General features: G+C 40.1%; 1 protein-coding gene across 10 annotated transcripts in view; it reads left to right on the top strand.

Moving 5' to 3' along the window:
* The window catches only part of PLCH1 (phospholipase C, eta 1), a 175,226-nt gene extending 150,339 nt beyond the window's left edge, over nucleotides 1-24,887 (top strand). For 6 of the 10 annotated variants that reach the window (XM_014546226.1, XM_014546227.1, XM_005874415.2 and 3 more), the window contains 13 exons: nucleotides 226-387; nucleotides 3,416-3,487; nucleotides 6,452-6,546; nucleotides 6,882-6,979; nucleotides 10,197-10,376; nucleotides 10,468-10,575; nucleotides 11,929-12,053; nucleotides 14,447-14,531; nucleotides 16,400-16,546; nucleotides 16,779-16,858; nucleotides 18,358-18,417; nucleotides 18,839-19,193; nucleotides 21,773-24,887. In XM_014546226.1, the coding sequence (XP_014401712.1) occupies nucleotides 226-387; nucleotides 3,416-3,487; nucleotides 6,452-6,546; nucleotides 6,882-6,979; nucleotides 10,197-10,376; nucleotides 10,468-10,575; nucleotides 11,929-12,053; nucleotides 14,447-14,531; nucleotides 16,400-16,546; nucleotides 16,779-16,858; nucleotides 18,358-18,417; nucleotides 18,839-19,193; nucleotides 21,773-23,841 (3,636 nt within the window). In that variant the 3' untranslated portion in view covers nucleotides 23,842-24,887. Of the gene's footprint in view, nucleotides 1-225; nucleotides 388-3,415; nucleotides 3,488-6,451; nucleotides 6,547-6,881; nucleotides 6,980-10,196; nucleotides 10,377-10,467; nucleotides 10,576-11,928; nucleotides 12,054-14,446; nucleotides 14,532-16,399; nucleotides 16,547-16,778; nucleotides 16,859-18,357; nucleotides 18,418-18,838; nucleotides 19,194-21,441; nucleotides 21,470-21,772 lie in introns of all 10 variants that reach the window. The other 4 variants (XM_014546231.1, XM_014546230.1, XM_014546229.1 and 1 more) reach the window with 4 other exon arrangements.
* Nucleotides 24,888-26,727: the final 1,840 nt, after the last annotated feature.

Raw genomic sequence — 26,727 nt, 5'->3', positions numbered from 1 at the left:
AGACTTTATAAGGTTCTTGAGGGTTGAATGCAATCATGATAATAATTTTTTAATGGGATTGGTGGGGGGAGAGGGAGGACCAAAATGGTACAATGAGGTTAACTTATTGCAGTTAATTGAGAGAGAATCAAATTATAAAAGCAATGTTGGCTTGAATGAAGGGTGTATTCTAATGGATTCTGTGTTTCTTAAGGACAATCATTTCCATCGCTTAATTCTTTGCAGAATAACGGGACCACTGAGCACCAGGTGGAGTCTTTCATAAGGAAAAAACTGGAGTCACTGTTAAAAGAATCTCAGATTCGAGACAAAGAAGATCCTGATAGTTTCACAGTGAGGGCTCTACTGAAGGCCACGCATGAAGGCTTACATGCACACCTGAAGCAGGTATAAGCTGCCCTCTGGTACTTGTCCTTTGACAGGAAAAAGAAAGCATATCATATGTGTTGTTTCTGAACATTTGTCATTTGGGAAATGCTTCTCCAGTTTCATCCATTTCTATCTTCCTATTGCTTGAGAAATAAAAATCTCCTGTTGCAAAATGATGTGAAAAATAGTTAAAAGTTGGATGGGTAGGGCTGAAAATGACAGGAGAAAGCCCAGTACCCCTGGACTCACCTTCCTCATGCTTGCGCAGGTGAGCAGAGAAGCTTGAGCCCACCACATACTGCAGCCTCCCACCTGTCTGGGTTTGGGCAGCCTCCATGCCCTGTTGATTGCACTTCCTGGACGTGTCTCCCATCTGTCCACTTCCCTTCTTCTTCGTGGCTGTGTCCCAATCTAGGTCAATGTCAACTCTCACCTAGACTTCTCTTGCCCTTCTTCAATAGAATCTCCACTCTGAAATCAGCATGGTTCTTTAAAAATGCAAATCTGATCATGTTACTCTACTGTTCAAAATTCTTTGGTGGCTTCCCATTATGCTGGGGATAACTAACAAATTCTTTGACTAGGCTTTCCAAGGACCTGCATCATTGCATCCTTGCCTACCTTTGCAGTCTCAGATCTCCTCATTTTCCTTGTCATACCACCTCTCACAATTGTCATACCAGCCATAACTGTTTATTCCATTGTCTTCTTCACATTACGTTTCCTCTGCCTGGAACACTCCATTCTCACATCTGCTCTAAGTCCTGCTTAGTCTTTTAAATTCCAGCTTTAATGTGATGTCTTAAATGAGTCCTGACTTGAGTGCTGAATTGGGTTAGCTATCCCTTTTATATTGCCCATAATAGCCTATTTTATCTTCTCTTTTCTGAAGTTTTAAAACCACATTTGCAACTACTTGCTCAGTGTCTGTCTACCTAACTAGATTATAGATTCCATGAAGACCAGAACCATGTCATTCTTGATAACCATTATTGTGCTGGCTTCTCTAGTGCTTGGGACTTAGTGAGACCTTCATAAATAGTTGTTGAATGGATGGTTTGGGAGACATATATTTTATATTACACTTCTATATAAAAAGGGTGTGGGAGGGGGTGAGCCAGGCAAGAAGAATCCCTATTTGATCACTAACGGTAGCTTTGTAACTTTGGATAAATTCTTTAACTTCACTATATTTCAGATTTTTTTAATCTGTAAAATTGAGATTATAATCATACTTATCTCAAAAAATGGTTGTTAATATATTAAATGAGAATATATGTAATGCACTTAGCATAATCCTTTGGGCATAGTATGTGCCTACTAAATAGAATGCCCATTTACCTTAACTTGCCTGGGACAACCCTGTTTTATATCTATTGTCCTAGTGTAATTATTAAAAATACCCCATTTCACTCTTAAATGGGTCCTGTTTGGGACAATAAGTGACATGATCTCCCTATAGATGGGCTATTAGAAGTAGAAAGGAACTCAGAAGTTAATTGGGTCAATCCTCCATTTTACTAAATAGAATGCCCATTTACCTTAACTTGCCTGGGACAACCCTGTTTTATATCTATTGTCCTAGTGTAATTATTAAAAATACCCCATTTCACTCTTAAATGGGTCCTGTTTGGGACAATAAGTGACATGATCTCCCTATAGATGGGCTATTAGAAGTAGAAAGGAACTCAGAAGTTAATTGGGTCAATCCTCCTCCATTCCATAGATAAGAAAACAGGTCAGGAGAAGAGGCTTGCCAAAGGACATGTAGCCACTTGGTGGCAGGACTGGGTCTCCTAACTTAGAGAGCAGTGTTGCTTCTATGACCGCATCTGGCTACCTTCTTAATTTCAGGATTTTTGAACAGATAGTGGTCAGCTTTAATAGATCTTCAAAGGCAGTCCATATATATAAACTGTTAACTACAATTACCCTCTTATCCCCTACCCCGCTAGTATTTTCTGAACTGTCTCTTTCTCCAACTAATGGTCTTCCACTCCCCACTCCAAATGGCATCTCTGATTAGTCTATATGGATGCCCCCCTGGCCGTTTGATTTTAAATAGTTTTACTTACCCACATGCATTCCATGTATGAGGTTATCTCTGTTTCTTCTTGGTTTAGCAGTAAGTTCTGGGAGGGCATGGCCTGTTGTGCAGGTCTCTCCTTAAACCATGTCATTAGTAGTGAACACTTTTTAGGGTTGATAACTTAAGAAAAATCTAAACCCTTTTAGCAGAGTGACCTTCCTGCATCCTAACGAGAGAGAAGCTTGAGCAAGGAGATCTCTAGCCTAGAAAATTAACCCATATGAGGAAAATTCATACATTTTTCCAGTGCTCACCACAGAGGGAATTATTTCAATGAATAGCTAAGCTTTGCTCTGGTTTACTTAAATAAAAATAATCTTATTACCTCATACATACACTTGGATTTTATTTATATTTCATGTTTTTAAAATTCCAAATAAGTGTTTGATCAATGTGATTTTTTTTTTGGTAGAATTGGCTTTTAATGATTTTTGGCCATTTTTCAAAATTAAATCGATTTTAACTGAAGGTAATTTTATCCCCACTCATGGCATTCAAAAGACTACATCCTATGCTGTGGAGAAATTCCAAATAAGTGTTTGATCAATGTGATTTTTTTTGGTAGAATTGGCTCTTAATGATTTTTGGCCATTTTTCAAAATTAAATCTATTTTAACTGAAGGTGATTTTATCTCCACTCATGACATTCAAAGGACTACATCCTATGCTGTGGAAAGCCTTGTGATCAGGTACTGGATGGGCCACTGAGAGGCCTTTGACCCCAGCTTTGGGCAGCTGCTGGCCGTTCCTGTCTCCTGGCTGGTACCTGGGCCTCTCCGTGTCAGTGTCCCCCTGGCAGACTCTGCCACCTTGTACTGGAGGGGGCGTAGCAGGAGGAAGTGACCTCATGCTTCCCACTTAGAGGCAGACAGAGAAGTTTGCCTGCCATTTCATCAGAACGAAGGAAAGAATAAAAGTAAAGAAGAAAAATAGTTATATTATGCTTTATTTTCTCAGCATCCAGATGTGAAGGAGAGTGGAAAGAAATCACATGGACGATCCCTCATGACCAACTTTGGAAAACATAAGGTACTAAATGAGATTGAAAATGAGTGAAATTCACTTAAATTAAATCTGGAAGGTAACTGGAGAATATCATCATGGCCTTGGAATAACTGAAGGTTGCTTAAATAGGCCTCCAGAAAAGAAAAATATTGATAATTAAACTACTTGGAAATTTAGGAATTGCTGTTCATCAAAAGTATCAAAAAACAAGTAATACTGGCAAAGAATATTGTCAATACATACATGCAATAGAGGTCTTGTATCCTGACAATATAAAGAATTCCTACAAATCAATAAAAAAGACAGGTACCCTAAATAGTAATAATTAACACTGGGCAAAAGATTTAAATGACACTTCACAAAAGACTGGAAATGGCTAATCTGGAAAAGGTGCTCACCCTTACCTGGGAAATGCAAATTAAAATGCCATTGAGATTCCAGACACACCCACCACAATAGCAAACATAAAAAGACTGACAACACCCAGTGATGGTGAGGAAGTTAAACTCTCATACAATGCTAATGAGAATATGCATTTGTAATAGTACAAATAGGAAACAGTTTAAGTGTCCATCAATAATAGAATGAATAAAAATTACGGTATCTTCACATAAGGTAATATTTATCAGCAAAAATGACAAAATTGCAACTATAAACAATAATATGATCTTTATAAACATGACACTGAGCAAAAGAAGCCAGACCCAAGAGAGTACATGCAATTTGATTCAATTTATATGAATTTTAAACACAGGCAAAACCAAATCATTAGGGTAAAAGTCAGATTAGTAGTTACCTATGGGGAGAAGGTGATGCTGAGTGGAAGAATCAAAAGGCTTTGGAGGGTAGATAATATTCCATTTCCTCATTTGGTGGTTTCATTTTGTGCATGTCATCATGCTGGGTGCTTATAATTCTTGTACTTTCCTCAGTGAAAAGGTTATATAAGTAATCAATTATTGGATGATGAACTTTGTGCATGAGGTTTCTGTAAGGACATTTCTTGTGTTTTAAGGAATATTGTATCTGGAATTTCCTGCCCCATCAGTAGGATAATTTCTTAAAAGGTCCCCAAAATAGTCATTATAACAAAAAACTGAAAACAACCAAAATGTTCACCCATAAGGACTTCTTAAGTGAATCATGATTCATTCACACAGTGGACAATTATGCAGCCACTAAAAGATGATCACTCTAAAGAGCTCATCATGCAAAACATTAAGTAAAAAAGTAAAATGAAAAATTGATTACATGGTACATTAAGCATGATAAAAAGTGTTCGAACTGTATGTAAAGAAAATTTATCATCATTTTTCCAAATATTATCTGCCATTGGTGATTCATTTCTTAATTCTTTTTGCCTTTTATGTTAAAAAGGAACTTCAAAAAGACACTTATTTTAACACCTCAAGGTACTAATTATATGTAGAATTAGAGAATATTTTATTTCTTGATTACAGCTACTGATTTAAATTAAACTTCTTTTCCAAAGTAAACCTTTTAGACTGTACTTGTGCTACCATAGAAATAGAATTTATTATGTCTCAAGCCATAAAAATGAATGCCTACAAGACTATTTACAGATTATTTTAATAAATATTAATAATACTTAAAATTGAAAGTTAATATTCTGTAGCTTAGAGGATGACTTCCCATGCCATCTTATTTAATCATCACCACAATAATAATTCTTTAAAAAAGATGTTATTGCCCTGCCCTTTTAAGAAACACAATAGGAAGCTAGAGAGGTTGACCAGCTTTCACAGGAGATCCTCAGAGGCTAGGGCTCCCACACCATGCACACCAAGGTTTGTGAACCTGAGAAGGTTCCAGACCAAATTGGTGGCTCGCTCTGAGTGCAACAGAGTCGAGTGTGTGTATGCCAACAGTGTAGCTGGTTTTGTATTTGTTGAGCGTGAGACGATCGGAAAGGTGACATGGTCTAATGGCAATGTGAGTATGGAGTCCCTTTACTTTTTTAAAGCTACATTCCCCAGATGTCCAGGCTACTCTATGTGAAGGTCTCGCCTTTGTTGGTTTGTGGAAACTGTTTTGATGGCAAGGTTTTCTGCAATTTCCTCCCCATCATTTGTATTGTGAAGGTATGTGTTGCCAAATAATGGGGTTCTCTCCAATGTGATGGGAGCGAAACCTCATCATTTCAAAAAGGTGTTATGTCTAATAGCGAATGTGTCCAGACAACACCAGATTTGTCCTGAAGCCTTTCAGCCTGAATCCTGTGGGTAACAATTTCATTCTGCTGCTAGGAATTAAAAGGGGTCAAAACCTCAACAGAGCAGTTTGATATAGATGGTTATTTGAGTGCATACTGATCAAAAGCAGGCATGGTGGTTAATCATTAAAAATAATACTGCTAGCTTTCAAAAAAATCAAATCTGCCTTTTATAAGTCAACATGAATAGCGAGCTTCCTATAAAGATGATATGTTATTCCTTAATAGTATTTAAATAGATGTTACTTCTTTGACCGTCATTCCTTATAGAGACCGTCAATGCATGACGAATAAGGTCTTTCTAAGACCTACATTTTATGTGGCTTGGAAGTCAATTTTAGAGCATGAAATCCTCAGTTTTGCCTTAGTATTATAATTATGGCCATGGCCATGCTTGTTATTAATGGTCAGGCAAGGTGCAATATCTGGGCATTTATTCTCCCTCCAAGTTATTGTCCGTGTGTGTGTGTGTGTGTGTGTTTGTGTGTGTGTGTGTTAAAGCCCAGTCCATTCTCTGAATGTTGTAGATGTACCTGATGCAGTGAGTTTGTTGTTAAGTTTACTGTGATTTATTATGTGCCAGACCCTTTAGGTGCTAAGGAAGTAAAAATGAATAAGAAGATCACAGTCTCATATCCCCTGAAGGGGATCAGATGTGCAAATTTAAAGTAACAGGATTGTGGTAGTTGATACGAACTGCTTGGAAGGCAAACAATCAATGTTTCTCTTCCTCTCTCCCTTCCTCTGTTTTCCAGCAGAAAACCACAAAATCACAGTCTAAATCTTATAGTACTGATGATGAGGAAGATGCACAGCAGAATCCTGGCAAGGAGATAGGCCAGCTGTACAGGTAAGAAGGTGTCTCCATGTTTCTTGCTTAGACTCTCTGGGCCTCTCCATCCCCATCACCTTGGCTGGTTTAGTTGTATGTATCTAGAGAATTGGATCACAAGATAAAGTGCTCAGTGCAGTGGGGCCCGTAAAGATAACTGGATATGAGACTGATTCTGAATGAGCTGTGAATTCACCACATAAGTAGGGTTTTTAGTGGAAAGAGTGTTGAACTAGGAAACACACTGGGTTCTAATCCTGGCTCCATGAGGAGCAGGTAAGAAAGGTAGAGTAGACAAAGGCCCACACTTCTTCCAGGTCTAAAGTATCATGAGTCCCTTGTGCATTTCACAGGTTGGGTCGCCGGAGGAAAACCATGAAGCTCTGCCGAGAGCTGTCGGATTTGGTGGTGTACACAAACTCTGTGGCAGCCCAAGACATCGTGGATGATGGTGAGGATTGAGTGTTTTTTTTCTTCTGGATAAATATCCTTGTCCTTTCTTTGTGAACAGTTAATTAATTTTTGTTAATCAGATCATCAGCACACATTTCTGGAACTGGGTACAATCCCACTTGAGTTGTCAGGAAACTGACTGCCAGGACCAAGCTTTTAGCTCACAGGGAGGCCTCTGTTGATTACTGGGGTTGCCTGATTGTCTAGAGGCCAGAGAAACTTCCTACAGGGCAGAGGAGGACTTTATTATAAAAAAGACAAACGTGTCAGAGTAGGGCTTCCCCCACACTTGAACTATAGAAACCTGCCCTGATTTGATGGCCATTCCCAATGTGAACGACCAGAAAAAAGAAGAAATTAATTGGCCTAAAGAACACCTTGAAAAGCCTCCTATTTCTCATTGGAAAATTTGACTTTGGTGAAAACAATTTAACCCAAAGATTGAGGTTTCAATAACAACAACAAAAAAATAAAATAAAAGAAAGAAAGAAGGAAAAATTTCAGAAGTGCTGACTCTTCACTGATTTTCACTTATTAATTGCCACAAATTGGGTTGAGAAATTCTAGCCACAACTATTCTTTTCCTGGGCTTTCCTGCTAGTTGCTCGATTCCCCTTTATTCTCAGCTCTTCTCATTTCTATTTTGTCCAGTTAATGAATGTTTATAGACATAAACTATGGTCATGTGGCTTTTCAATCTACTTTCAATTTGAGTGGAAGTTAAATGTAAATCAAAATCTCCCATTTTCTCAGTAAGTCTTAGTGAAGGGAAATGACATTGTGGTGACTTATATCCTCACAAACCTCCAGGATTTTTCCTTAGATCTCTTTTCCCTCCTCTAACTCACAAGTGTATCTTTTCCTATCTGTAGATTTTCTTTCCTTTATATTGATTTCTTCTTCAAATAGTGACATAAACATTTTAAATTAATTTCATGTGAAAGCATGATAACCGGTAGGATTCTCAGCATGTGAACAATAAACACATTCTTGTAATAACTGCCCACAGCTAGAAAATAAACCTGGAGTGGTTCAATGGAGTTGAAGGTGTTTTGGTTTAGAGGAATATAATTTCTAACAAATGCCTTAGGAAATCATAATTCTATTAGTTTAAGAGAAAAATAGTATTGAGTACTGTTTAGCTTTTGAACTTCAGCTGTTTTTGTCTTTTGTGGGTTTTCTTTTCAGCCTTAAAATGAACAATAGACAATGAGTGAATGGCTTATTCTAATGCAAAGCAACTCAACTGCATTAATATATTAATTGACATATGCCTATCAGGGTCATCTTGATGACAATGTGGTATGCATATTTATGTGGAAAGACAGCAAACAGTGACACTGATTACAGTACTATATTATCTGCATTAACTTGTCAAAAAGACTGTATTTTCTCCTATCATGTTCAAAGTATTCATCAAAATCCTCAAATAACATCATTTTTAGAATACTTGTGCTGTGAATAAGTTAATAAATTAATGTCAATAAACTATACATGATAAGGAAAGAGTTAATTTGAAGCACATCATCAGATTAAAAATGAATTTTCTAATTGCTTTGCCTCCCACCTGTATTTATGACTATTCCAAGCTCCAGCTCTGGAATGTAGTCGTTAGTCACTTGGCCAGCATTTTCTATCTAAGGGTGTACAACCCCCAAGGACAACAGGGCCCTGGGAGACTGTGCTCTAATAAACATGCACAATCAGGATATAATTCAGGTCAGTGGCCCAGCTGGACTATAGCTCTACTCCTTGGTTTCATGGGCCATGTCACTCAGTCTGGGTTTAGACACACTCAGCTGTCACAGAACACATTGGAATGAAAATGAGGCTCTGGGCAAGTTGGGCTCTTTATCTAGACTGACCTTTTCCAGCAGGCCCAGGAGACATGGTAGTCATTTTGGGTGTGAGGTATGGATGTTTGGGGAAGGGGTGATAGTAGTGGGGATATTGTAGACAAGGTGCAAAAGATATGATTAGGGGAAGGGTAGGATATTAAATGTTTGGAGGTTTACTCCATCATGACCCCAAATCTGCAGTGTCCTTGGCCCTGGATTGACCCATCCTGATGTCCAAACAGGCATCTTAATATATAAAAACCCAGGGTCCGTAATGACCAAAGGCTCAACCGACCGGAAGTCAGTCCTGCAGTCAGTGCTTGGTTGCCATGGCGATCCAGCACTGACTGCCAAAGGGGCTGTGGATCAGGCCCAGAGAGAGTCCCAAAGAGAGAGGCAGGGTCTGATCCACAGCCTCCGTGGCAGCTGTTGATAAGCCATTGCCTCTCTTTTTCTCTTCGGGCTTCACCAGCAGCTGCACCTCTGTTTCTCTCCGGGCCTCCGTGGTGGCTGCTGATCAGCCTCACCTCTCTGATCAGGCCTGGAGATAGACCCGGAGATGCTGACTGGCATAGAAACCGACCAATCAGAACCAAATCTAGGTGAAGTGCGAGGAGCCAATGGCTGCCTAGGAGGCGGAGCTTTTGACACTGACTGGCATAGAAACTGACCAATCAGAACCTAATCTGGGTGAACTGCGAAGGCAGAACCTAAGTTGGGGGCTAAGGAAGGGTTTTAAGGGAAACAGCTGTTTGGTGTATGGTGTAAGAGAGTGGTTCAATTTTTTAATGACCGGTTTGGCAGTATAGTGCATATGGTTGGCTATCAGTCCAGATATAGGGATTATGTATTTCTGTCTGCCAAGAGCACCTCCTCCTGCTGAAAAAGCGCCCCCCCCCCATTTAAGCAATCCTATCCTATATAATCTATCTATACTAATAAAAGGGTAATATGCTAATTAGACCGGGTCGACTGGCCATCTTCTGGACATCCGACTTCCTTCTGGACATAGCCATGGTGGTGGGGGCCGAGGCAGAGAGGGCAGTTTGGGGCAAGATCAGGCCGGCAGGGGAGGGCAGTTAGGGGCAATCAGGCAGGTAGAGGCAGTTAGGAGAGATTAGGCTGGCAGGGGAGAGCAGTTAGGGGCAAGATCAGGCCGGCAGGGGAGGGCAGTTAGGGGCGATCAGACAGGCAGGCAGAGGCAGTTAGGGGCGATCAGGTAGGCAGGCAGGGGGTTAGAGGCAATCAGGTAGGCAGGCAGGTGATCGGTTAGGAGCCAGTGGTCCCAGATTGCGAAGGGGGATATCCGACTGCCGGTTTGCTTGTTTGTTTTGCTGTAGTTCTCACTTTTCTTTTCTCTTTATTAAAAATTGCCAGGAACCACAGGAAATGTGTTATCATTCAGTGAAACAAGAGCACACCAGGTGGTTCAGCAGAAATCAGAGCAGTTTATGATTTATAACCAAAAGCAACTCACAAGGATTTACCCCTCTGCCTACCGCATTGACTCCAGTAACTTCAACCCACTGCCCTACTGGAACGCAGGCTGCCAGCTAGGTGTGTACCCCTCGGGAAGGCGTGGTCCTCTACCTGTCTTGAGTCTATGCTGACATTTTGCCTAATTCTCTCAAACTTTGAACTTGCACAGTGGCACTGAACTACCAGTCTGAAGGGCGAATCATGCAGTTAAACCGAGCCAAATTCAAGACAAATGGAAACTGTGGCTATGTCCTCAAACCCCAGCAAATGTGCAAAGGTATGTGTTAATTTCCTAGTCATGTATCTGAAGGCAGGTGACCTCTATTGAAGGAGCTCTGTGGAAAGTGTGATGCCCCAGTGTTTAGCAACATGATTTCAAAAAAGAGGAAGGTTCAGGTTGGAGTCTAAATTAAAACTATTGTCACACTATGATGTGTAGAATGTTCCCTCCTGAGGTTTTTCATGTGAAGAAGGGCAGAAGTAGCAATGGATTGCCATCTGAAATCTAGTGCCCAGCATGACATTCATTGGGCATTACTTCTAAATTGGACTTTATACCATTACTAAGGTTTGAGCCATCTCAGAAGCTTTCTTAGGGTGTATGAGTTGGAAATCTAGTGGCAAAATTAAAATAGCACCTGAAACAATTTTATCAAGCCTTTTATTTTTTAAAATATATTTTTATTGATTTCAGAGAGGAAAGGAAAGGGAGGGAGAGAGAGAGAGAGAAACATCAATGATGAGAAAGAATCATTGATCGGTTGCCTCCTGCATGCCCCACACTGGGGATCAAGCCCATACCCCCCGGGCATGTCCCCTGACCAGGAATCGAACCGTGACCTCCTGCTTTATGGGTCGATGCTCAACCACTGAGCCACACCGGCTAGGCTTATCAAGCTCTTTAGTCAGTATGGTCCAATTACAAAACAGTGCTAACAAAAGAGGAAAGATAATGTAGTGTTAGATTAAAAAAAGGACATGTTTTTTGGTTCTGCTTATTAAAATTCTCCAAATTAAATTTCCAATACAAAACAGTGCTAACAAGAAATAAAGGTAATGTTGTTTTAGATGGGGGAAAAAACATGTCTTTTGGTTCTGCTTATTAAAATTCGCCAAATTGGATTTTTAACAATTCAGGTTAAGTGTGTTGACAGGTGTATCTTCAGGATTCTTTACTTTGTATGTTTTTTTTCCTCTGCTATTTACTTAATTTCAGAAAATCTTTCTGTTTGTTATATTTACCCTATAGCCGAGATAGTTTAGGTTAGGAAATTATTTAAATCTGACATAACTGCTCCCCTCCCCTATACTATTGGCATTTGAGTAAAATGCTGCTCCTGCCCCCGTGCCACGGTTGATAATTGCATCGCAGACACTTGCTTTAAATTGGCCCATTCCTTTGAATGGGAGCATGGATTCTACCAAAAGCCACAACTATGGAAATGCCAGCTGCTATTGCCTTCACGCAAAGGCCACACTGATAGTTACCTGATAGTTTCTTGGCTCTAAGACACACTCTAATAACTCAGCATTTGTCATTTCTTTTTTCTACAAGCTTTAGCTGTGTGTGTACGTGTGTGTGTTTCCATGCTACTAACGTTATATTTTAACATCTGCTTACTTGGCTTAGGTACTTTCAACCCTTTCTCTGGTGATCCACTTCCTGCCAACCCCAAAAAGCAGCTCATCCTGAAAGTGATCAGTGGACAACAACTTCCCAAACCTCCAGACTCCATGTTTGGAGACCGAGGAGAGGTAAGCCACGTGTGACCCAGTGGTTAATTTTGTGACTATCTTATTGGGTTCACACTTCATCCCAAATGTCAGGTGTGTGTGTGTGTATGTGTGTGTGTGTGTGTGTTTTTAAATGAGCCACTGATCTCAGCTCACCAGATATTAACCAGCTCTTTTGGGCAAAGCACACACAGTCCTTGGAGGCATGAGTTCATATGATTCAATGCATTATTCAAGACTGGCATGGGCAATGCTAACATTGGGGTACAAAGAACAACTTTATTATCAATAGAAACATTGCATAAGAGTATGTCTTAATTTTCCATCCACATTCCTCATCCCCTCATCTCTGCTTACACATCAGATACCTGCTCCTGGCCACATGCTGAACCTTGTCATTACTTGCTACACCTCTGTGGCATGATTTTAAAATGTCTCCTCTATGACCATAACATCCTGTCTTTCCAGAGCTCTTATTCCATTGTTCCCATTACACCTGGTCTTGACCTTCTTGGCCACAATTTCCTCCTGACCTGTCAGCCCCTATGTTCATGTTCTTCCTCTCAGGAGCGGCCCATCACTTCGGGCTCTTTGCCACTCCTACTTGTTAAACTGTCATTTCTGGACCATGAATGTTATGGGAAACCATGCAGCTCTGCAGTTTAGTATTACCTTAAACTCTTTGTCTTCATTAAATAGGGATCTCTTTACCTTTGTAATTAATACATAGTCTGTGGAGTTAGTGCAATCTTTTAAATGTATAGGGACTGTCTTTCTTTGTAATTAAAACAAAACCCAACCTCCTTATCTTGGCTTATAAGGTTCTTTATCAGGATATGATGACTTTTTTGAGCCATGAGGCCCTTCTCAAAATAATGTTTTTAAATGCATAAAATACCATAGGGCTACATAGAAACCAATTATATTAAAATTCACTTATCAAAATATTACAAACAAATTGTGATATGCAAATATATGTGTTCATTAAGGCAGTAAGTAAATAGCAGGATTAGAGGTGGTCTAATAACTATTAGAATTTTAAGTTGTGATGAGTATAGCTGATACATGAAGATTTCTGCAACAACCAAAACGTGACTTGAGAACATCTGTGATTTCTATCAGAGACAAAATTGCAGCACTAATACTACTATGTTGTCCTTTAGTCAGAGGGTAATGAAAATAAAGATAGAGGTTTTTCTCCCCACCCTGGCTTCCATTATCCTCTCATATTATTCATATTTCTGAGAATAAAATGACAATTTTTCTTGCCCCCAATCAGAAATTGTCATCTTTAATTTTCACCTTTTTTTTTTCTTTCCACATCTAGTAAATTACCATCTGCTAGGTGCCCTACCTACCAAATCTCTTCCCGGTCTTGCTGCCACTATCTGATTCCATTCTTCTGGTGTCTCACCTGGGTTACGGTGGGGTGAAGCAGACACTGTTATCTCCGGCTCACAGATGAGGAATCTATATTCTCTTTACTCTCCAAGCTCCTAAAAATGTATTTTCTTGGACTTCAATCATTCTCTGAGCTCTCTTGGGTCCCTTCGGGTTTGAGTCCTTCATTGCTCATTATCTGGAACCTGCACCAGGTAATGAGCTTCCAGATGGTCAGCAATGCAGGATGCCTTCCCCTAGAGGAGGGGTAATGTGGAGGGGGTGGGAGGAAGATAAGCACTCATATTTTTTCTTTTGATTATTTTTTAATCTTTTTAAATATTTTAAAATTTATATTATAGTACCACTGATTTAACTACATTAAAATTCACATATCAAATGAGGATAAGCTCTATTAATGATTATGTAACCCAGTTCAAAGACAGCACCCCAGAATGCTTCTGTCCTTCCTAGTCAGTACTGCTCCCTCATCAAACACCAACCCCTATCATAAGAGAGTAATTTTGTCTGTGCTCAAACTTTTTGTAAACTTACTTTTACAGTATTCAGTCTTTTGGGTCTGGCTTGCTCAACATTATGTCTATATAGCAGAAATTTGTTCTTTTTCATTGTTGTATAGTATTCATTAAATGAATATTTCATAATGTATCCGTCCCACTCATAATAGACATTTAGGTTGTTTCCAGTGTCACTATTATGAATACAGCTCTCTGAGCATTTGTACAAAGACAAAAGCTCACATATCTGTTGGGTGTATACCGTGAACTGAAGTTGTAGATCATTGGGTAAAGTTTGTACAGCATTAATAGATATTGGCAAACAAAAATTTAATCCATTTTTAAAATTTCTGTCCCATGTAGCAGAATCTATTGCACCTAGTACAGTTTTTTTTTCTTGTTAAGCACCTAATAAAATGGGTTACTGCTGAAATGTAGACATTTTGGCCAGTATTGTCATATTAATTAACACCTGTGTAGAAATGTATGAGTTATTTTAATACACTCTCTTTGTAGATCATCGATCCTTTTGTTGAAGTTGAAATTATTGGATTGCCAGTAGATTGCTGTAAAGATCAAACCCGTGTGGTGGATGACAATGGTAAGATGATAATCTGTGTTCACTTTAATCAGGGTGCTCTAGAAACAGAATTTGCATTGAAAAAGAAAAATGTGTCTACATAGAACAGAAATTCCTCAAGTCCATAACTGCCATCTGAGTTTATGTTAAGGGCTATTCAACACATAAAACTAAGTAAACATGGATTAATGAATGAGATGTTTTGATGGACAGGCTCTCAAGATTTTTGCTTTCAAAGCAAAAATTTTTTTCTCATGAAAAGAATAAATTATATTTTAAAGGGCTGAGTTAAAACTCCACTTAGGAAAATGCCTCCGTCCTGTTTTTATATTGTGTTTTTATTTTGCACATCTATGTCCTGATGATTTCTCCTGTTTTCTGGAGCATGTAAAACTCTAAGGCTCAGGCAACATGCTCTGGCAAGTCTTCTTAAATATGCACATGTGGTGAATGGGCAGCATTCTTGTCTTTTTGGCTATAATGTAAAGACCGCTTTCTTTACCCAACCTTTGTGTCTTTTTCTTCGCAATCATCTAAAATTATGTTTGTTCATATGTTTGATAAACATTATTGCATACTTGTTCTTCTCAATTCTCAAAACATTGGAGACATTAGAAATTCAAAGAGAGGCCTAAAGGGGAGTTTTTCTAAGCACTAGTTTAAGGAGAGGAATTTGGGGGTAAAAGAGTAGCACAAACTTCTTACTTGAATACCATGCTTAAGAACTTCCTATATTGCATTTTCCTATCAGTGTTCAATAGATTTTCTTCACCCAGAAGTAATTGAGAGGTCATCACTAAGTCAAGACAAAGAAAATCTCTTCTTTTGTTCAGGAGAGACTGCATTTCAATGCTTTTCAGTCCATAATTATGCCATTAACTAAGGTGTTTAATACGGTTAAATGCTGATGCCCCTTAGTGCATACATTATAATAAAATTTATATTCATTTTTAGAAAGGAAAAACTTATAGAGTACTTAAATTTTTATCAATTTAAATAATTATTTTATCTGAGAGAATCTTACCAAGAAATAAATGGAGTTTTGCTTTTAGACTTTGAATTGAATTATAGACCTTTCTATTTATTTTTAGTAGCTATAAAAATATGTCATCTGAATGTATTAAGGTCTTGCTTCACAAGAAGTCACTGGAAATCAATAATGAATAGTCTAATTAGGCTATGGCACTTATTGTGTCCCTAGGCACATTATTTTCTCTGAACATCAGTTTTTCAACTATAAAATTATTTATAAATACTTTTATTTTCCTACTTTAAAAAAAGGAGCATGTGTTACCTGTGTAATTTTTGAAAGTTGGTAATATACATCTTTTTCTTAAATAGAAGAAAACAAAAACAAACCGTGACCTACCACCCTTAGAAGATTGCCTTAAGAATTAAATAGCATGATATCTAAGCATTGAAATCTGCAAGAAACCTTCCTTATGAAACAGTTGCTAGTGATTATTGCAGCAGTAGAATTTTTGATGTGCGAGAGGCATAATTCTCTGGTGGGGGTTGGGGTGGGGGTGGGAATCATCCTTTATCATTTTATGCTAAAACATTCTGAGATCTCTACTATAGCTACTTTGACCTCATTGAAGCATCCTGAATATTGCGTGAAAGAGCTTTCTCTGCAGTGCAATTTGGCATCAAAGATATTAGAATTGATGTAATCATTTACGGGCAATTTTCCTACCAATTATTTTCTAGCAATGGGGTAAATTCCGAGGCTTTATTTCAGTAAGGCATCCTGGGGCGGCTTGGTCTTCTGCATGAGTTTAATAACCATCGCAAGCAATTTTCACTGCCTGCTTTGCAGATGTTGTGGCCTGAATTTTTTTATCCAATCCCTTCGCTTTTTTGATTTTTCTTTTCCTGTTTTCTCTGAGGATTTAACCCTGTGTGGGAAGAAACCCTGACATTTACAGTACACATGCCAGAAATAGCTTTGGTTCGGTTCCTTGTGTGGGATCACGATCCTATTGGACGAGACTTCGTTGGACAAAGAACTGTGACCTTCAGCAGCTTAGTGCCTGGTAGGTATGGCCTGGCCTTTCCTCTCTAGACTGGCCATTCCGTTTTCTTTGGAAGATTTAATATATGATGTTGATATACACAATGTATGACATGTTAAACGCGTTGTATGATAATATGTGTGTTGACATGCTCTGTGAAATGGAAAGTCAAAATCCCAATTTGACTGTACCAGTGCGGAAGCCAAATGCAAGTTCAGTGAAAGAAAACTGCTTTCTCTTCTTCTCTTATCAGGCTACCGGCATGTCTATTTGGAAGGGCTGACAGAAGCATCCATATTTGTCCACATAACAATCAATGAAATCTTTGGAAAGGTGAGAAAGATTATAGGGGTTAAAGCCTCTTGCAACCATCATATGGTCCTTAACAAAGTTACTTATTGACTGACTGCATCAAAGGACTGTACCTCCGAACAGAAAATTGTAGGGAAGCCCAGGAGCCCTGTGCTGTCCTGCGCTCAGGTCCCCATCCACATGTGCTCCTTCTGCTCTTAGGGGTGTGTACCCATTCCTTTCCCCTCAGCGGGCCCCTCTGGGCTTGACAGAAAACTATTCTCGCAGATGATCACTGGTTAACACAGTGGAGATAGAGTTAAATGTTGATTTTTATTTTAATTCTTAAAAAGTCCCAGCTGGCTGCAATGGGAAATGCAGTGTCTCAGCTGTTTGATGAATTACTTGTACTAACCAAGCTATGATTCCAGCCAGATCTAGGCAGGCTGCCTTCATTGGATGCCATTGTATTTCATAGAAAACCTAAAACTCAAGAATGAATTTAAAGCCACCCACAGGACTTAAGAGAAAAGACCACAAAAATGTATTCTAGTTCTCTCCTGACACTGCTCACTTCATTGTGCGGCTCCCTTGAGGTTGATAAATCAACAGGCTGTCCTCCGGTCATGCCAAGTAATTGGAGAGTTGGCCACTGGAAGGCGCTTGCAGAACCAGATGGGATTTGGAGGGACTCGGAGCATTGAGTAAGGCCCAGAAATGCTGTGTTCTTTCCCAGGAAGAATGCATAGCAGGGAGCTTCGCTGCAGAGGCATATACATCCTCTATGCCTCAGCTTTCTCACCTGTAAATGTGGAGTAAAAATAGTACCTACCGCGTAAATAAATCAATGTTATCCTTAGAAATCTGCCTGGCACACAATACATGCTCAAAAATGTTGGCTGATATTGATATTACCACGACTACAAGGCAATTGCTAGGGAATGGATGAATTCAGCCTCAATTAGGCGTGTATGTTTCTCACATCAATCATAGGTGATGGGATGTCTAAGAATCCTAATCTCGAAGAGTGATGTAGTTTTATTCCTCGACTTTCTACGTTTAGTCCTGGGTTTCTGTTTGTGCTGCTTGTTGATATCTTTTCCTCTGGCCTAAATACACACAAATATAAACGATCAAAAAATGACTCCTGAATTTCTAGGAATCCCAGGGTAACGAAGTAGTTTTTTTAGTATTTATCATACTTGACAGAAATAATAAAATTCAGAAGCTGTTTAAAACTTGGTCCAGAAATAAATTAAAATATGAAAAAGAAAGTGTTCCACAGACTTCTCTCTCCTAAACAAGTGTCCATTTAGAAGTCATATAATTTATTACTTTCAAGGTCTGTTTGGGTTGGGATGCACAAACCGCCATGCGGTGGTGGTGGTGAGTGGAGCCATGAATGAACCTGTGGCTAAAATCACTGAAACCTCAAGACAGGGTTTATAGAAGCATATATGCATTTTTTTCTTTTGTTTTCACTTGTGCCACCTTGAACTGAGCCCAAATTGTGTCTTGTCTGTTTGTCTCTTTCCTTGCAGTGGAGCCCTTTAATACTCAACCCCAGTTACACTATATTGCACTTTCTAGGAGCTACAAAGGTAGTTGCTCAGCATGGTGCTGTGTTCTTGCTGACATATGTCTTTTTTAAACAGTTACGGCCTCATGCTCTCTCATGTCACTCCATTTTCCCGCTTACCAGTTTGAAACACACATCCGTTGCTTTAAGGCGGCTGAAGTTTTTAACAGTCTGTTAACTGTGAAAACTTTTCCTGCCCCCTCGTCACCTCTGGGTAGGAAACTTCTGGAAGGCTGCCTTCCTCACAAAGTAAAGATGGATCAGACGTGCATGACGTTGTGCAAACATTCTGTGAGCTGCTGTTTTCTTGGTCTGAATATATTGCAATGGCTGAAAATTTCCATTTTGTATTCCATTTTCCATGGAGCTGTCATTTTAAGAAAGGCCAGTTGTTGACACCACTGCCTTTGCTGACTTTGAGTTTGGTCCTTTTGTATCTCCAGAACAGACAGCTCCAAGGTCTGAAGGGACTGTTCAATAAGAATCCCAGGCACAGTTCTTCAGAAAGCAATTCCCATTACGTCCGGAAGCGATCGATTGGCGATCGGATTCTGCGCCGCACGGCCAGCGCGCCGGCCAAAGGCAGGAAAAAGAGCAAAATGGGCTTCCAGGAAGTGGTGGAGGTAAAGGACTCCGTGTCCGAGGCTGCAAGGGATCAGGATGGTGTTGTGAGGAGGACCACGAGGAGCCTGCAGGTGCGCCCGGTCTCGATGCCTGTTGACAAGTGCTTTCTGGGGGCTTTGTCACTGCCTGTATCCGAAACAGCAAAAGACACCAACGGGAAAGAAAACTCTCTGGGTAAGAGGCTTTAAGTTTCTCTAAGAGACCCCTGTAAGCAGCATTTTGATCTCTAGTTATTATAATGTGGTTGACATTGTGTAGTCAAAGTAAAACACACTGAAAAATAAGTAATTGTTAAAGTTATTTTTAAAAATATATATATATTTGTATTGATTTCAGAGAGGAAGGGAGAGGGAGAGAGAGATAGAAACACCAATGATGAGAATCATTGATCGGCTGCCTCCTGCACGCCCCCTACTGGGGATTGAGCCTGCAACCCCGGGCATGTGCCCAACCGGGAATCGAACAATAACTTTCTTGTTCATAGGTCAACACTCAGCCACACCGGCCGGACTGAAGTGATTTTTTTAGACCAGATTTTAAACTTTGGGGAGAGGGTGGTAGAAGAGCTTAAGCCTCAACTCACATTGACATCTGAGAGTGACAGTGAGTGATGAGACACCAGCAGGTGTGACTGCAGGGATCTGTTGGGTCTGGTAGGGAGAGGTGAAGCCTGCAGACTATGAGCAGAGACCTTGGTCTTCCGGTGGGTGCCATATATACTGATTGCTCTCAGGTTGAATAGGAACGTGTTGATTTTTCTGAAGTTGCATATAGTTGTATTTCTCTCCCCAACATATAATACACATCTGTGACTGGGAATGTTTATGGAGAAAGAGGAAAAACCAGATGTTAAAGCAAGTTACTATCTTCACTTAAACATCTCTGATTCCTCAGAGGTAGCTCAGGCGCTGTTTTCCTGTGGCCTCATTTCCCTGATCCCTGGATGCTGCTGGGAAGGCAGCCTGCCTGCAGCTCCTTCCCGGTCATAGGCTCCTCAAGCGTGTTACCCAGCTTTTCCCCTAATTTGACCATAGTACCTCACTCATATCAAGACCTTGATAAACAGTGAGGTTTGCCTTGCAATGTACCGAAGACTTCTTGGCTTGTGTCGGTGACTCCTCCTGCCTTATTCTAGATAATTTAGCACCAAAACTGTTTTCGTTTGATGTCTCTGAAACAAGTATGTTTTAATTAAATCAGAATAATTTCAGACAAGTAGAATGTGATATCTATTTCTTTTGGGAAATTATCCTTTTATCATGCAATCTAATTTCAATAATCGATTTTCTCACAAGCACCATTTTGCTTATATTGATTTTTATTTTAAAGATATTCTAGGGAGACACACCAATTTTTGAATGGCTTATTTGAATAAGAAAACGGAGTTTAAAAGTCTGAAATTTTTGCTAAGAGGAATATCAGAGGAAAGATGAAATACATGATTCAAAATTTATATTAGAATTCCATTTGGGGGAAAATAAAACTATATTTAATAAAAATTGGTAGTTATTCTGTCAATGCCAAAATTAAGATGTTAATACTATTAAGGTGAGTTAGAAAGTAATATTGAGGTGATGTTTCTTTTTTCCGTTTAAAAAACAATTATATAAGTTAGTCTTTCATATATGTATATGTATATGTATATGTATATGTATAGATAAAATTTGTGGCAAATATGGAGCAATACATAGCCATGGAATGATTCAAGTTATAATGTAGAAAAAATATTAAGTGGAGAAAATGCTGAGTAGAAAATTCTATACATAGTTCTATTCCTCTACAAAACTTAGAGTGCCTGACTCTGAGTGGTAACATCATTGGAAATTTAATTATTTTCCTTATAATTTTAGGGTTTATCAAAGATTTATGATGAATATTTTTAGTTAGGAAAATATTTAATAATTAAACAAATTCTTTTTTATAGATTATGACTGAAAGCATTGAAACACTATTAAAAGAATATGTTCAAGAATTCTTAAACACCCAATATTATCTTAGCACTATAATAAGCATAATAGGGTATCCCAAATTGCTGTGATTTGTGTGTTTTTACAGTTTTCCTTGCTGTGCTTGATATTTTGCTGCCTCTTTTAGGGGAGATTGCAATATAAAATGTGTGTACTAGAAACAAAAATATGATAACAGAAAGTTAGGCATTCACAAGGGGATAGAATTAGTGACCAATTCTTCAATTTTACATTTTAAAGACAATATATTGACATTTTAATATATTTGTTGCACCTTCCATTTTGTTTTAGAAATTAATTATATCTTTTGCCAGAATGATTTTTAAAAATAATATGATTTGTACTTTTAAAACATGCTTAACTCTGAAAACTTATAGTATCTTGCTTACAGGTACCACAATACTTTGTTTAACAGAGCTGTCTTGTTCTGTTTTTATTGCCATGCTTCTGTGTAGTACAAATCTGAATAGGAAACAACTTAAGGTAATCCTCACTGTAAAAGTATGGGTAACTCATTGACATTTTTTTTTTGGATAATGAATATTACATCCTCCACTGATGTAATAGATACTCAAAGGGAAACTTCAGTGAAATTCCGATACATATATTTTACCATTTCTTCATCACACAGATACTTTGTTGAAAATCTATGCAATCCATAATTATATCCTTTCATGATGTGACAGATTTACATTCCCCATTTGTCTGTCTGAAGACAAACATGAGTGTGTGCAGCTTCTACATAAAGTGCTACATGTCACCTAAAATGTTGTTTGTTTCCTTCAGCAGAAGATGAGGATGGCAGCAGAAATGGGAAGGCAAGTATAAAAGATCAACACTTTCCACATTTCAGCAAAAAGTTGTCCTCTTCCTCCAGCGCTCTCCTCCACAAAGACTCTGCTGTTTCTACTACCAAGATGTCCATCACAGAACAGGAGGGAGTGCCAGGTCCCAAGGGTGGGAGAACCAAACCAACAGTGTCAGGTGATGGCCAGGAACACCGCTGCCGCAACAAATCCCTCTCCCCAAGGAAGCATTTGGCTCTTAATCCTGCAGTTAACCTAACGCACGATCTGTATGGTGTGAAAACTAAGGAGAATGGGAATGCCGGGGGCTTTGTGGAAGGGAAAAGCACCTTGTCAGGAAGCATCCTTTCTCAGAGCGATCTGGAGATTAAAAACGTGGATGATAATTGCGGTAAGGGTCGAGCTACAACATCCTTTTCTTTGTCAGACGTCTCTACGCTCTGTCCTGACACACCTGACTTACATTCTACCGAGATTCTGCAGGAGAGTGACATTTCCCATCTTATCGACAATGTCACTTTAACGAATGACAATGAGCCAGGCAGCTCCATCTCAGCACTGATTGGCCAGTTTGAGGAGACCAGGGATCAGGCTAACCTCACAGTTGTTTCTCCTCTTCATGGCACCCGTATGAGGTCAGACCATCCTCCCTTGCCCACCATGGACCTAAAAATGCCCTTCAAGCATGACTTTCCCAAGGGAAAACCCAAGGCATCCTTACTCTGCTCAACTCCTGAGCGGATTGCATTCTTAAGTCCTGAGGCCTCTGAACGCTCAACACACACAGTGGTTTGTGAAACTACCTGCACTCCTAACGTCTCTAAAGCCAAACTAGATGATGACCCTTCTGCTAAGGCCAAGACAGGGGCCACGGAGAGCAACCTGCCATGTTCCTCTAACACTTCTCACTGCTGGTTACCAAAAAGTCCCACCAATGGGAAAGAGTGGGAAATCCTGAAGAACAGCCTTGCCCCTTCCCCCGACCTGACCCTGGGAGACGGAATAGCTGACCCCACACTCTGTCTATTTTCTGGGGAGAGCAGTCTTGTGGAAATCGATGGAGACTCAGAAAATCTGTCTATAACCACCTATGATTATAGGCGAGAAGGCACAAGTCCCCTTGCTTCTCCTTTCAAACTGAAGTACAGCCGGGATGTGGTGGACCATTTCCAAAGAGGCTTGAGAAATGGCTACTGCAAAGCGACTCTCCACCCTCCTGTCTCAGAAATATTCAACACTAGTCAAGATGTCAAAAATCAAAGTCGTTCTTGTCGAGCCTATCAGGGTGCTGGTTTTATGCACAAGCACTTCTCCAATTCAGATGCAAAAATGAACCAGACCTGCGTGCCCCCGTATGGTGCCCAAGACTTGCATGCCCCTGCACCCAGGCAGCCCCAGCAGCCTCCTCTGCCTGTTCTGAAGCTGCCCAGTCCTTGCAAATCCAAAAGCCTGGGGGACTTAACGTCGGAGGACATCGCCTGCAATTTCGAAAGCAAGTACCAGTGTATCAGTAAGAGTTTTGTGACAACAGGCATCCGAGACAGGAAGGGTGTGGCTGTGAAGACACAGTCGTTAGAGCCTATGGATGCCCTGACCGAGCAGCTGCGGAAACTCGTGTCCTTCGAGCAGGAAGACAGCTGCCAGGTGCTGTATGCAAAGCAGGATGCCAATCAGCTCCCCAGGGCGCTGGTCAGAAAGCTGTCATCCAGGAGTCAGAGCAGAGTGCGCAATATTGCCAGCCGGGCCAAGGAGAAGCAGGAAGCCAACAAGCAAAAGGGTGTGAACCCCGCCCACGTGGGTGGAGTGGTTCTTCGAAACAAGCCCACAGCGCCCGCGCCCGCGGGGAACCGGCACTCCACGGGCTCCTACATAGCCGGCTACCTGAGCAACGCCAAGGGCAGCGGCGTGGAGGGCCGGGGCATCCCCGAGGGCGCATGCACAGCCCTGCACGCAGGCCACACCGACCAGCTTTGTTCGGATCATTCTGTTTTGCAGACAGAGCCAAGCAGCGATGATAAACCAGAAATTTATTTTCTTTTGAGACTGTGAGTTACATAATGCCGCATTTTCCGTGTTTACAAGGTATTCTGCAGGACTGTCAAGAGTTTTCAGTAAACAGGGTCCTTGGCTTTGAAATGATTTGGACATGTATTTTTAAACTTGTGTTTTGGTCTCCCTTTGACTCCATGAGTTCTCCCTGCGTTTATGTATAGATTTGGGTGGCACTCCCCATGCACCTATATGATCTTTCTCTCCTGTGGTGTAAACTCTGTCGGTATGAAATATGTGCATGCCCTACACGCGAACCTTCTCAGTGGCTTGGGTGACAGTGTACGTATGTTTCACCTCTAATCAGAGTCACCAATGTAGTCATTTTCACTCTCTAACCTGAGTTAGCTAAGAAGCTTTGCAAAGGACGGAGGGATGAATTCTTTATTTTAAAGCCATTGTCATCGTTCCTATTTTTCCTCCTTTGTTGAGAAGCCCAGATGCGTTTTTACAACTCAGTTAAAAGGTAGTTAAAATAGTTACCTTACCTTTTAAGATTTCTCTCCCCCAACCAGAATAAGAGTTCTGGTAGCTACTCCCCCCAAGACCCTCTCATTTTACAGCAGGCGGTGAGGGGGTGGAATAAAGCAAACTCCTGTATATAAGGACAAACTTGTTTGTTTTACATAAATTTTGTTACATATTTTTGCTAATGGCTTTGTATGTAACAAGAACACAGTTGCCAAGCTGTTTGTTGTACTTTTGAATTTTCTGATTAAATTATAGGCTGCAAATAATGGCTTTCAGAATGAGGGACTTCCAGACGCTAACAATGGTAGCAGAAATTGAAAACTTCCCCCAAAGCTTTTGAGAAAAAAAACCCCCACAAAACTTTATCCTAATAAAACCCAAGTGAATAGATAATTAGAAGAAATCTTTTCCTTCAGGGAGCCAAGTAACTATATTTTAGTACCAACATACATTATTTTCACTGTGAATCCATTTTTTATTGCATGTTCAGATGTCTCTTTGCTTTTTTGTAACATTCACTGCAATGATGTTCTCCGGGAATTCATGAAAATATAATTAAAGCAGATTTTTAAACACTTGGTGACCCCTTTTTTTTTTTCAATTGAAGTTCATATGATGACTGTTAAGTAAGGAACTCAGAACACTTGGAAATATTTTCCTTTTCATCTCTTTGCAGCAGAAGGGATAAGTTCTACAGGGGACGGTTTTAAGCAGCAGTTTATGTCTCTGGGTGTTTTCATTATGCTTCAAAGACCGTATTTGTAAGGTGACTTGAAATGAAATCAAATATAATGAGTTCCTTGCATTTGGTGTTGATATTGCTAGTTTAAAAATATTCCTTCCTGCAGGGGAGGGTGGTTGGGAAGAGATCAACCAATGAACTTGTATGCATATATGCATAACCCGTGGACAATGGGTGGTGAGGGCCTGGGTGGGGGAATGTGGGGAGGACGGGAGTGGGCTGGAAGAGGTTAATGGGAAAAAAAGGAGGACCTATGTAATACTTTAAACAATAAAGATTTAAAAAAAATTTCGGGGGGGGGGGGATGGAAAAAGCAGGCAAGATGCTTTGTTTGGCAGATCAGACTACGTAAAGCTTTGTTGTGTGAGGGAAGAGTGGGGAGGAAAGCAATCAGACCCTGATTACCCTCAGTCCCCAGCTCTGAACTTCCCCCAATGCTGAGGGTCTTCCTCTCTTTGGACAAGTACTGGGATGCTGGTTGGGATTGAAATGTAATGGTGAGAGGGAGAGTTACTCCTCTTCATTCCCTTAGTGAACTTGCGATGTTTTTGTCTTCTTGGGAGTTCTGAACCCACAAAGTTTGATCCTTAGACGTTGGCTTGTTTTTAAAGTGTACTTGTCTGAAAAGAGATTGGCATGATGTAAAGGTGTTGAAATTCATTTGCAAAGGGATAGAATGCAGCTGCCTGCCTATTGGAATTTGACAGAATTTGTGTTCTTACAGAAATCCAGGCGTTTACATTTGGATGTCAACCCTGTCACAAAGTGATCTAGTAGTAAAATACGTTTGGTGCCGAATGATAGGTTATCAGACCAACCCCTTGGTGTCCATGTGTGTTTGTTGCCCATACATGCAATCTTCTTCTACTAATAGCACTTAGGAAGAGAAGAGAAAGCAAGTTTATAATTATTGTTTTAGGATGGCCTAATAAGGCAGAGGAGTGTGAATGTTCCACATCCCGCGTGGTTCAGGGTTTGGGATCTGGAGAAGGGGCCGAACGCAAATGAAAGAGGCGAGACAAGAAATAATAATTTGGAAATATTGGCCGCCAGGCGGAAAGCCCAGTACAAGGGAAAGGACTTCCACTGGTGCCCAAGCCTTGCCAACCTTTTATTCAATTTTGGATAATCTAGCTCTTCTTAGGCAGTTAATTGCCATAACAGACAGACTAACTTAAAGGTCAGTAAATATTAGAAAGATTTACTCTGAGACTATTTGGTCAGGAAATAGCTTGAGCCCCCATTGTCTGGACTAAACAATCGGTGCATAGCTCTGGCCCTTGCCAGTGGCTCAAGGTTCACCAGCATTCCAGGATCCTTGTTTACACTTCTCTAATAGTGAAGACAATGGGTGGCTTCCCACAGAGGAGGCAATACATCTTCAATTTTACCACAAACTTTCAGTGCTCAGATTAGATTCCAAACCATGGTTTCTTTCAGTTTTTAGTAGAATGGATCAGGAACTCACACAGTCACAAGGAAATCACACAGCAGGTGAGATCTCAAGCAAGTAACAGGCTTGCAACTTTTTTCTTCCTTTCGTGAGCTAGCAAGTCCAGGAAGCCCTCAGTCTCTGACTATGTAGTTTCAAAGTTTTCTCATTTGACTTGTTTCTTATAAGCTAGACTAGAGGCCCGGTGCACAAAAATTTGTGCACTCGGGGGGGGGGGGGG

The sequence above is a fragment of the Myotis brandtii genome, unplaced genomic scaffold (genome assembly GCF_000412655.1).
Source record: "Myotis brandtii unplaced genomic scaffold, ASM41265v1 scaffold436, whole genome shotgun sequence".
Taxonomy (NCBI): domain Eukaryota; kingdom Metazoa; phylum Chordata; class Mammalia; order Chiroptera; family Vespertilionidae; genus Myotis; species Myotis brandtii.
This window is presented reverse-complemented; position numbering and strand designations above follow the sequence as displayed.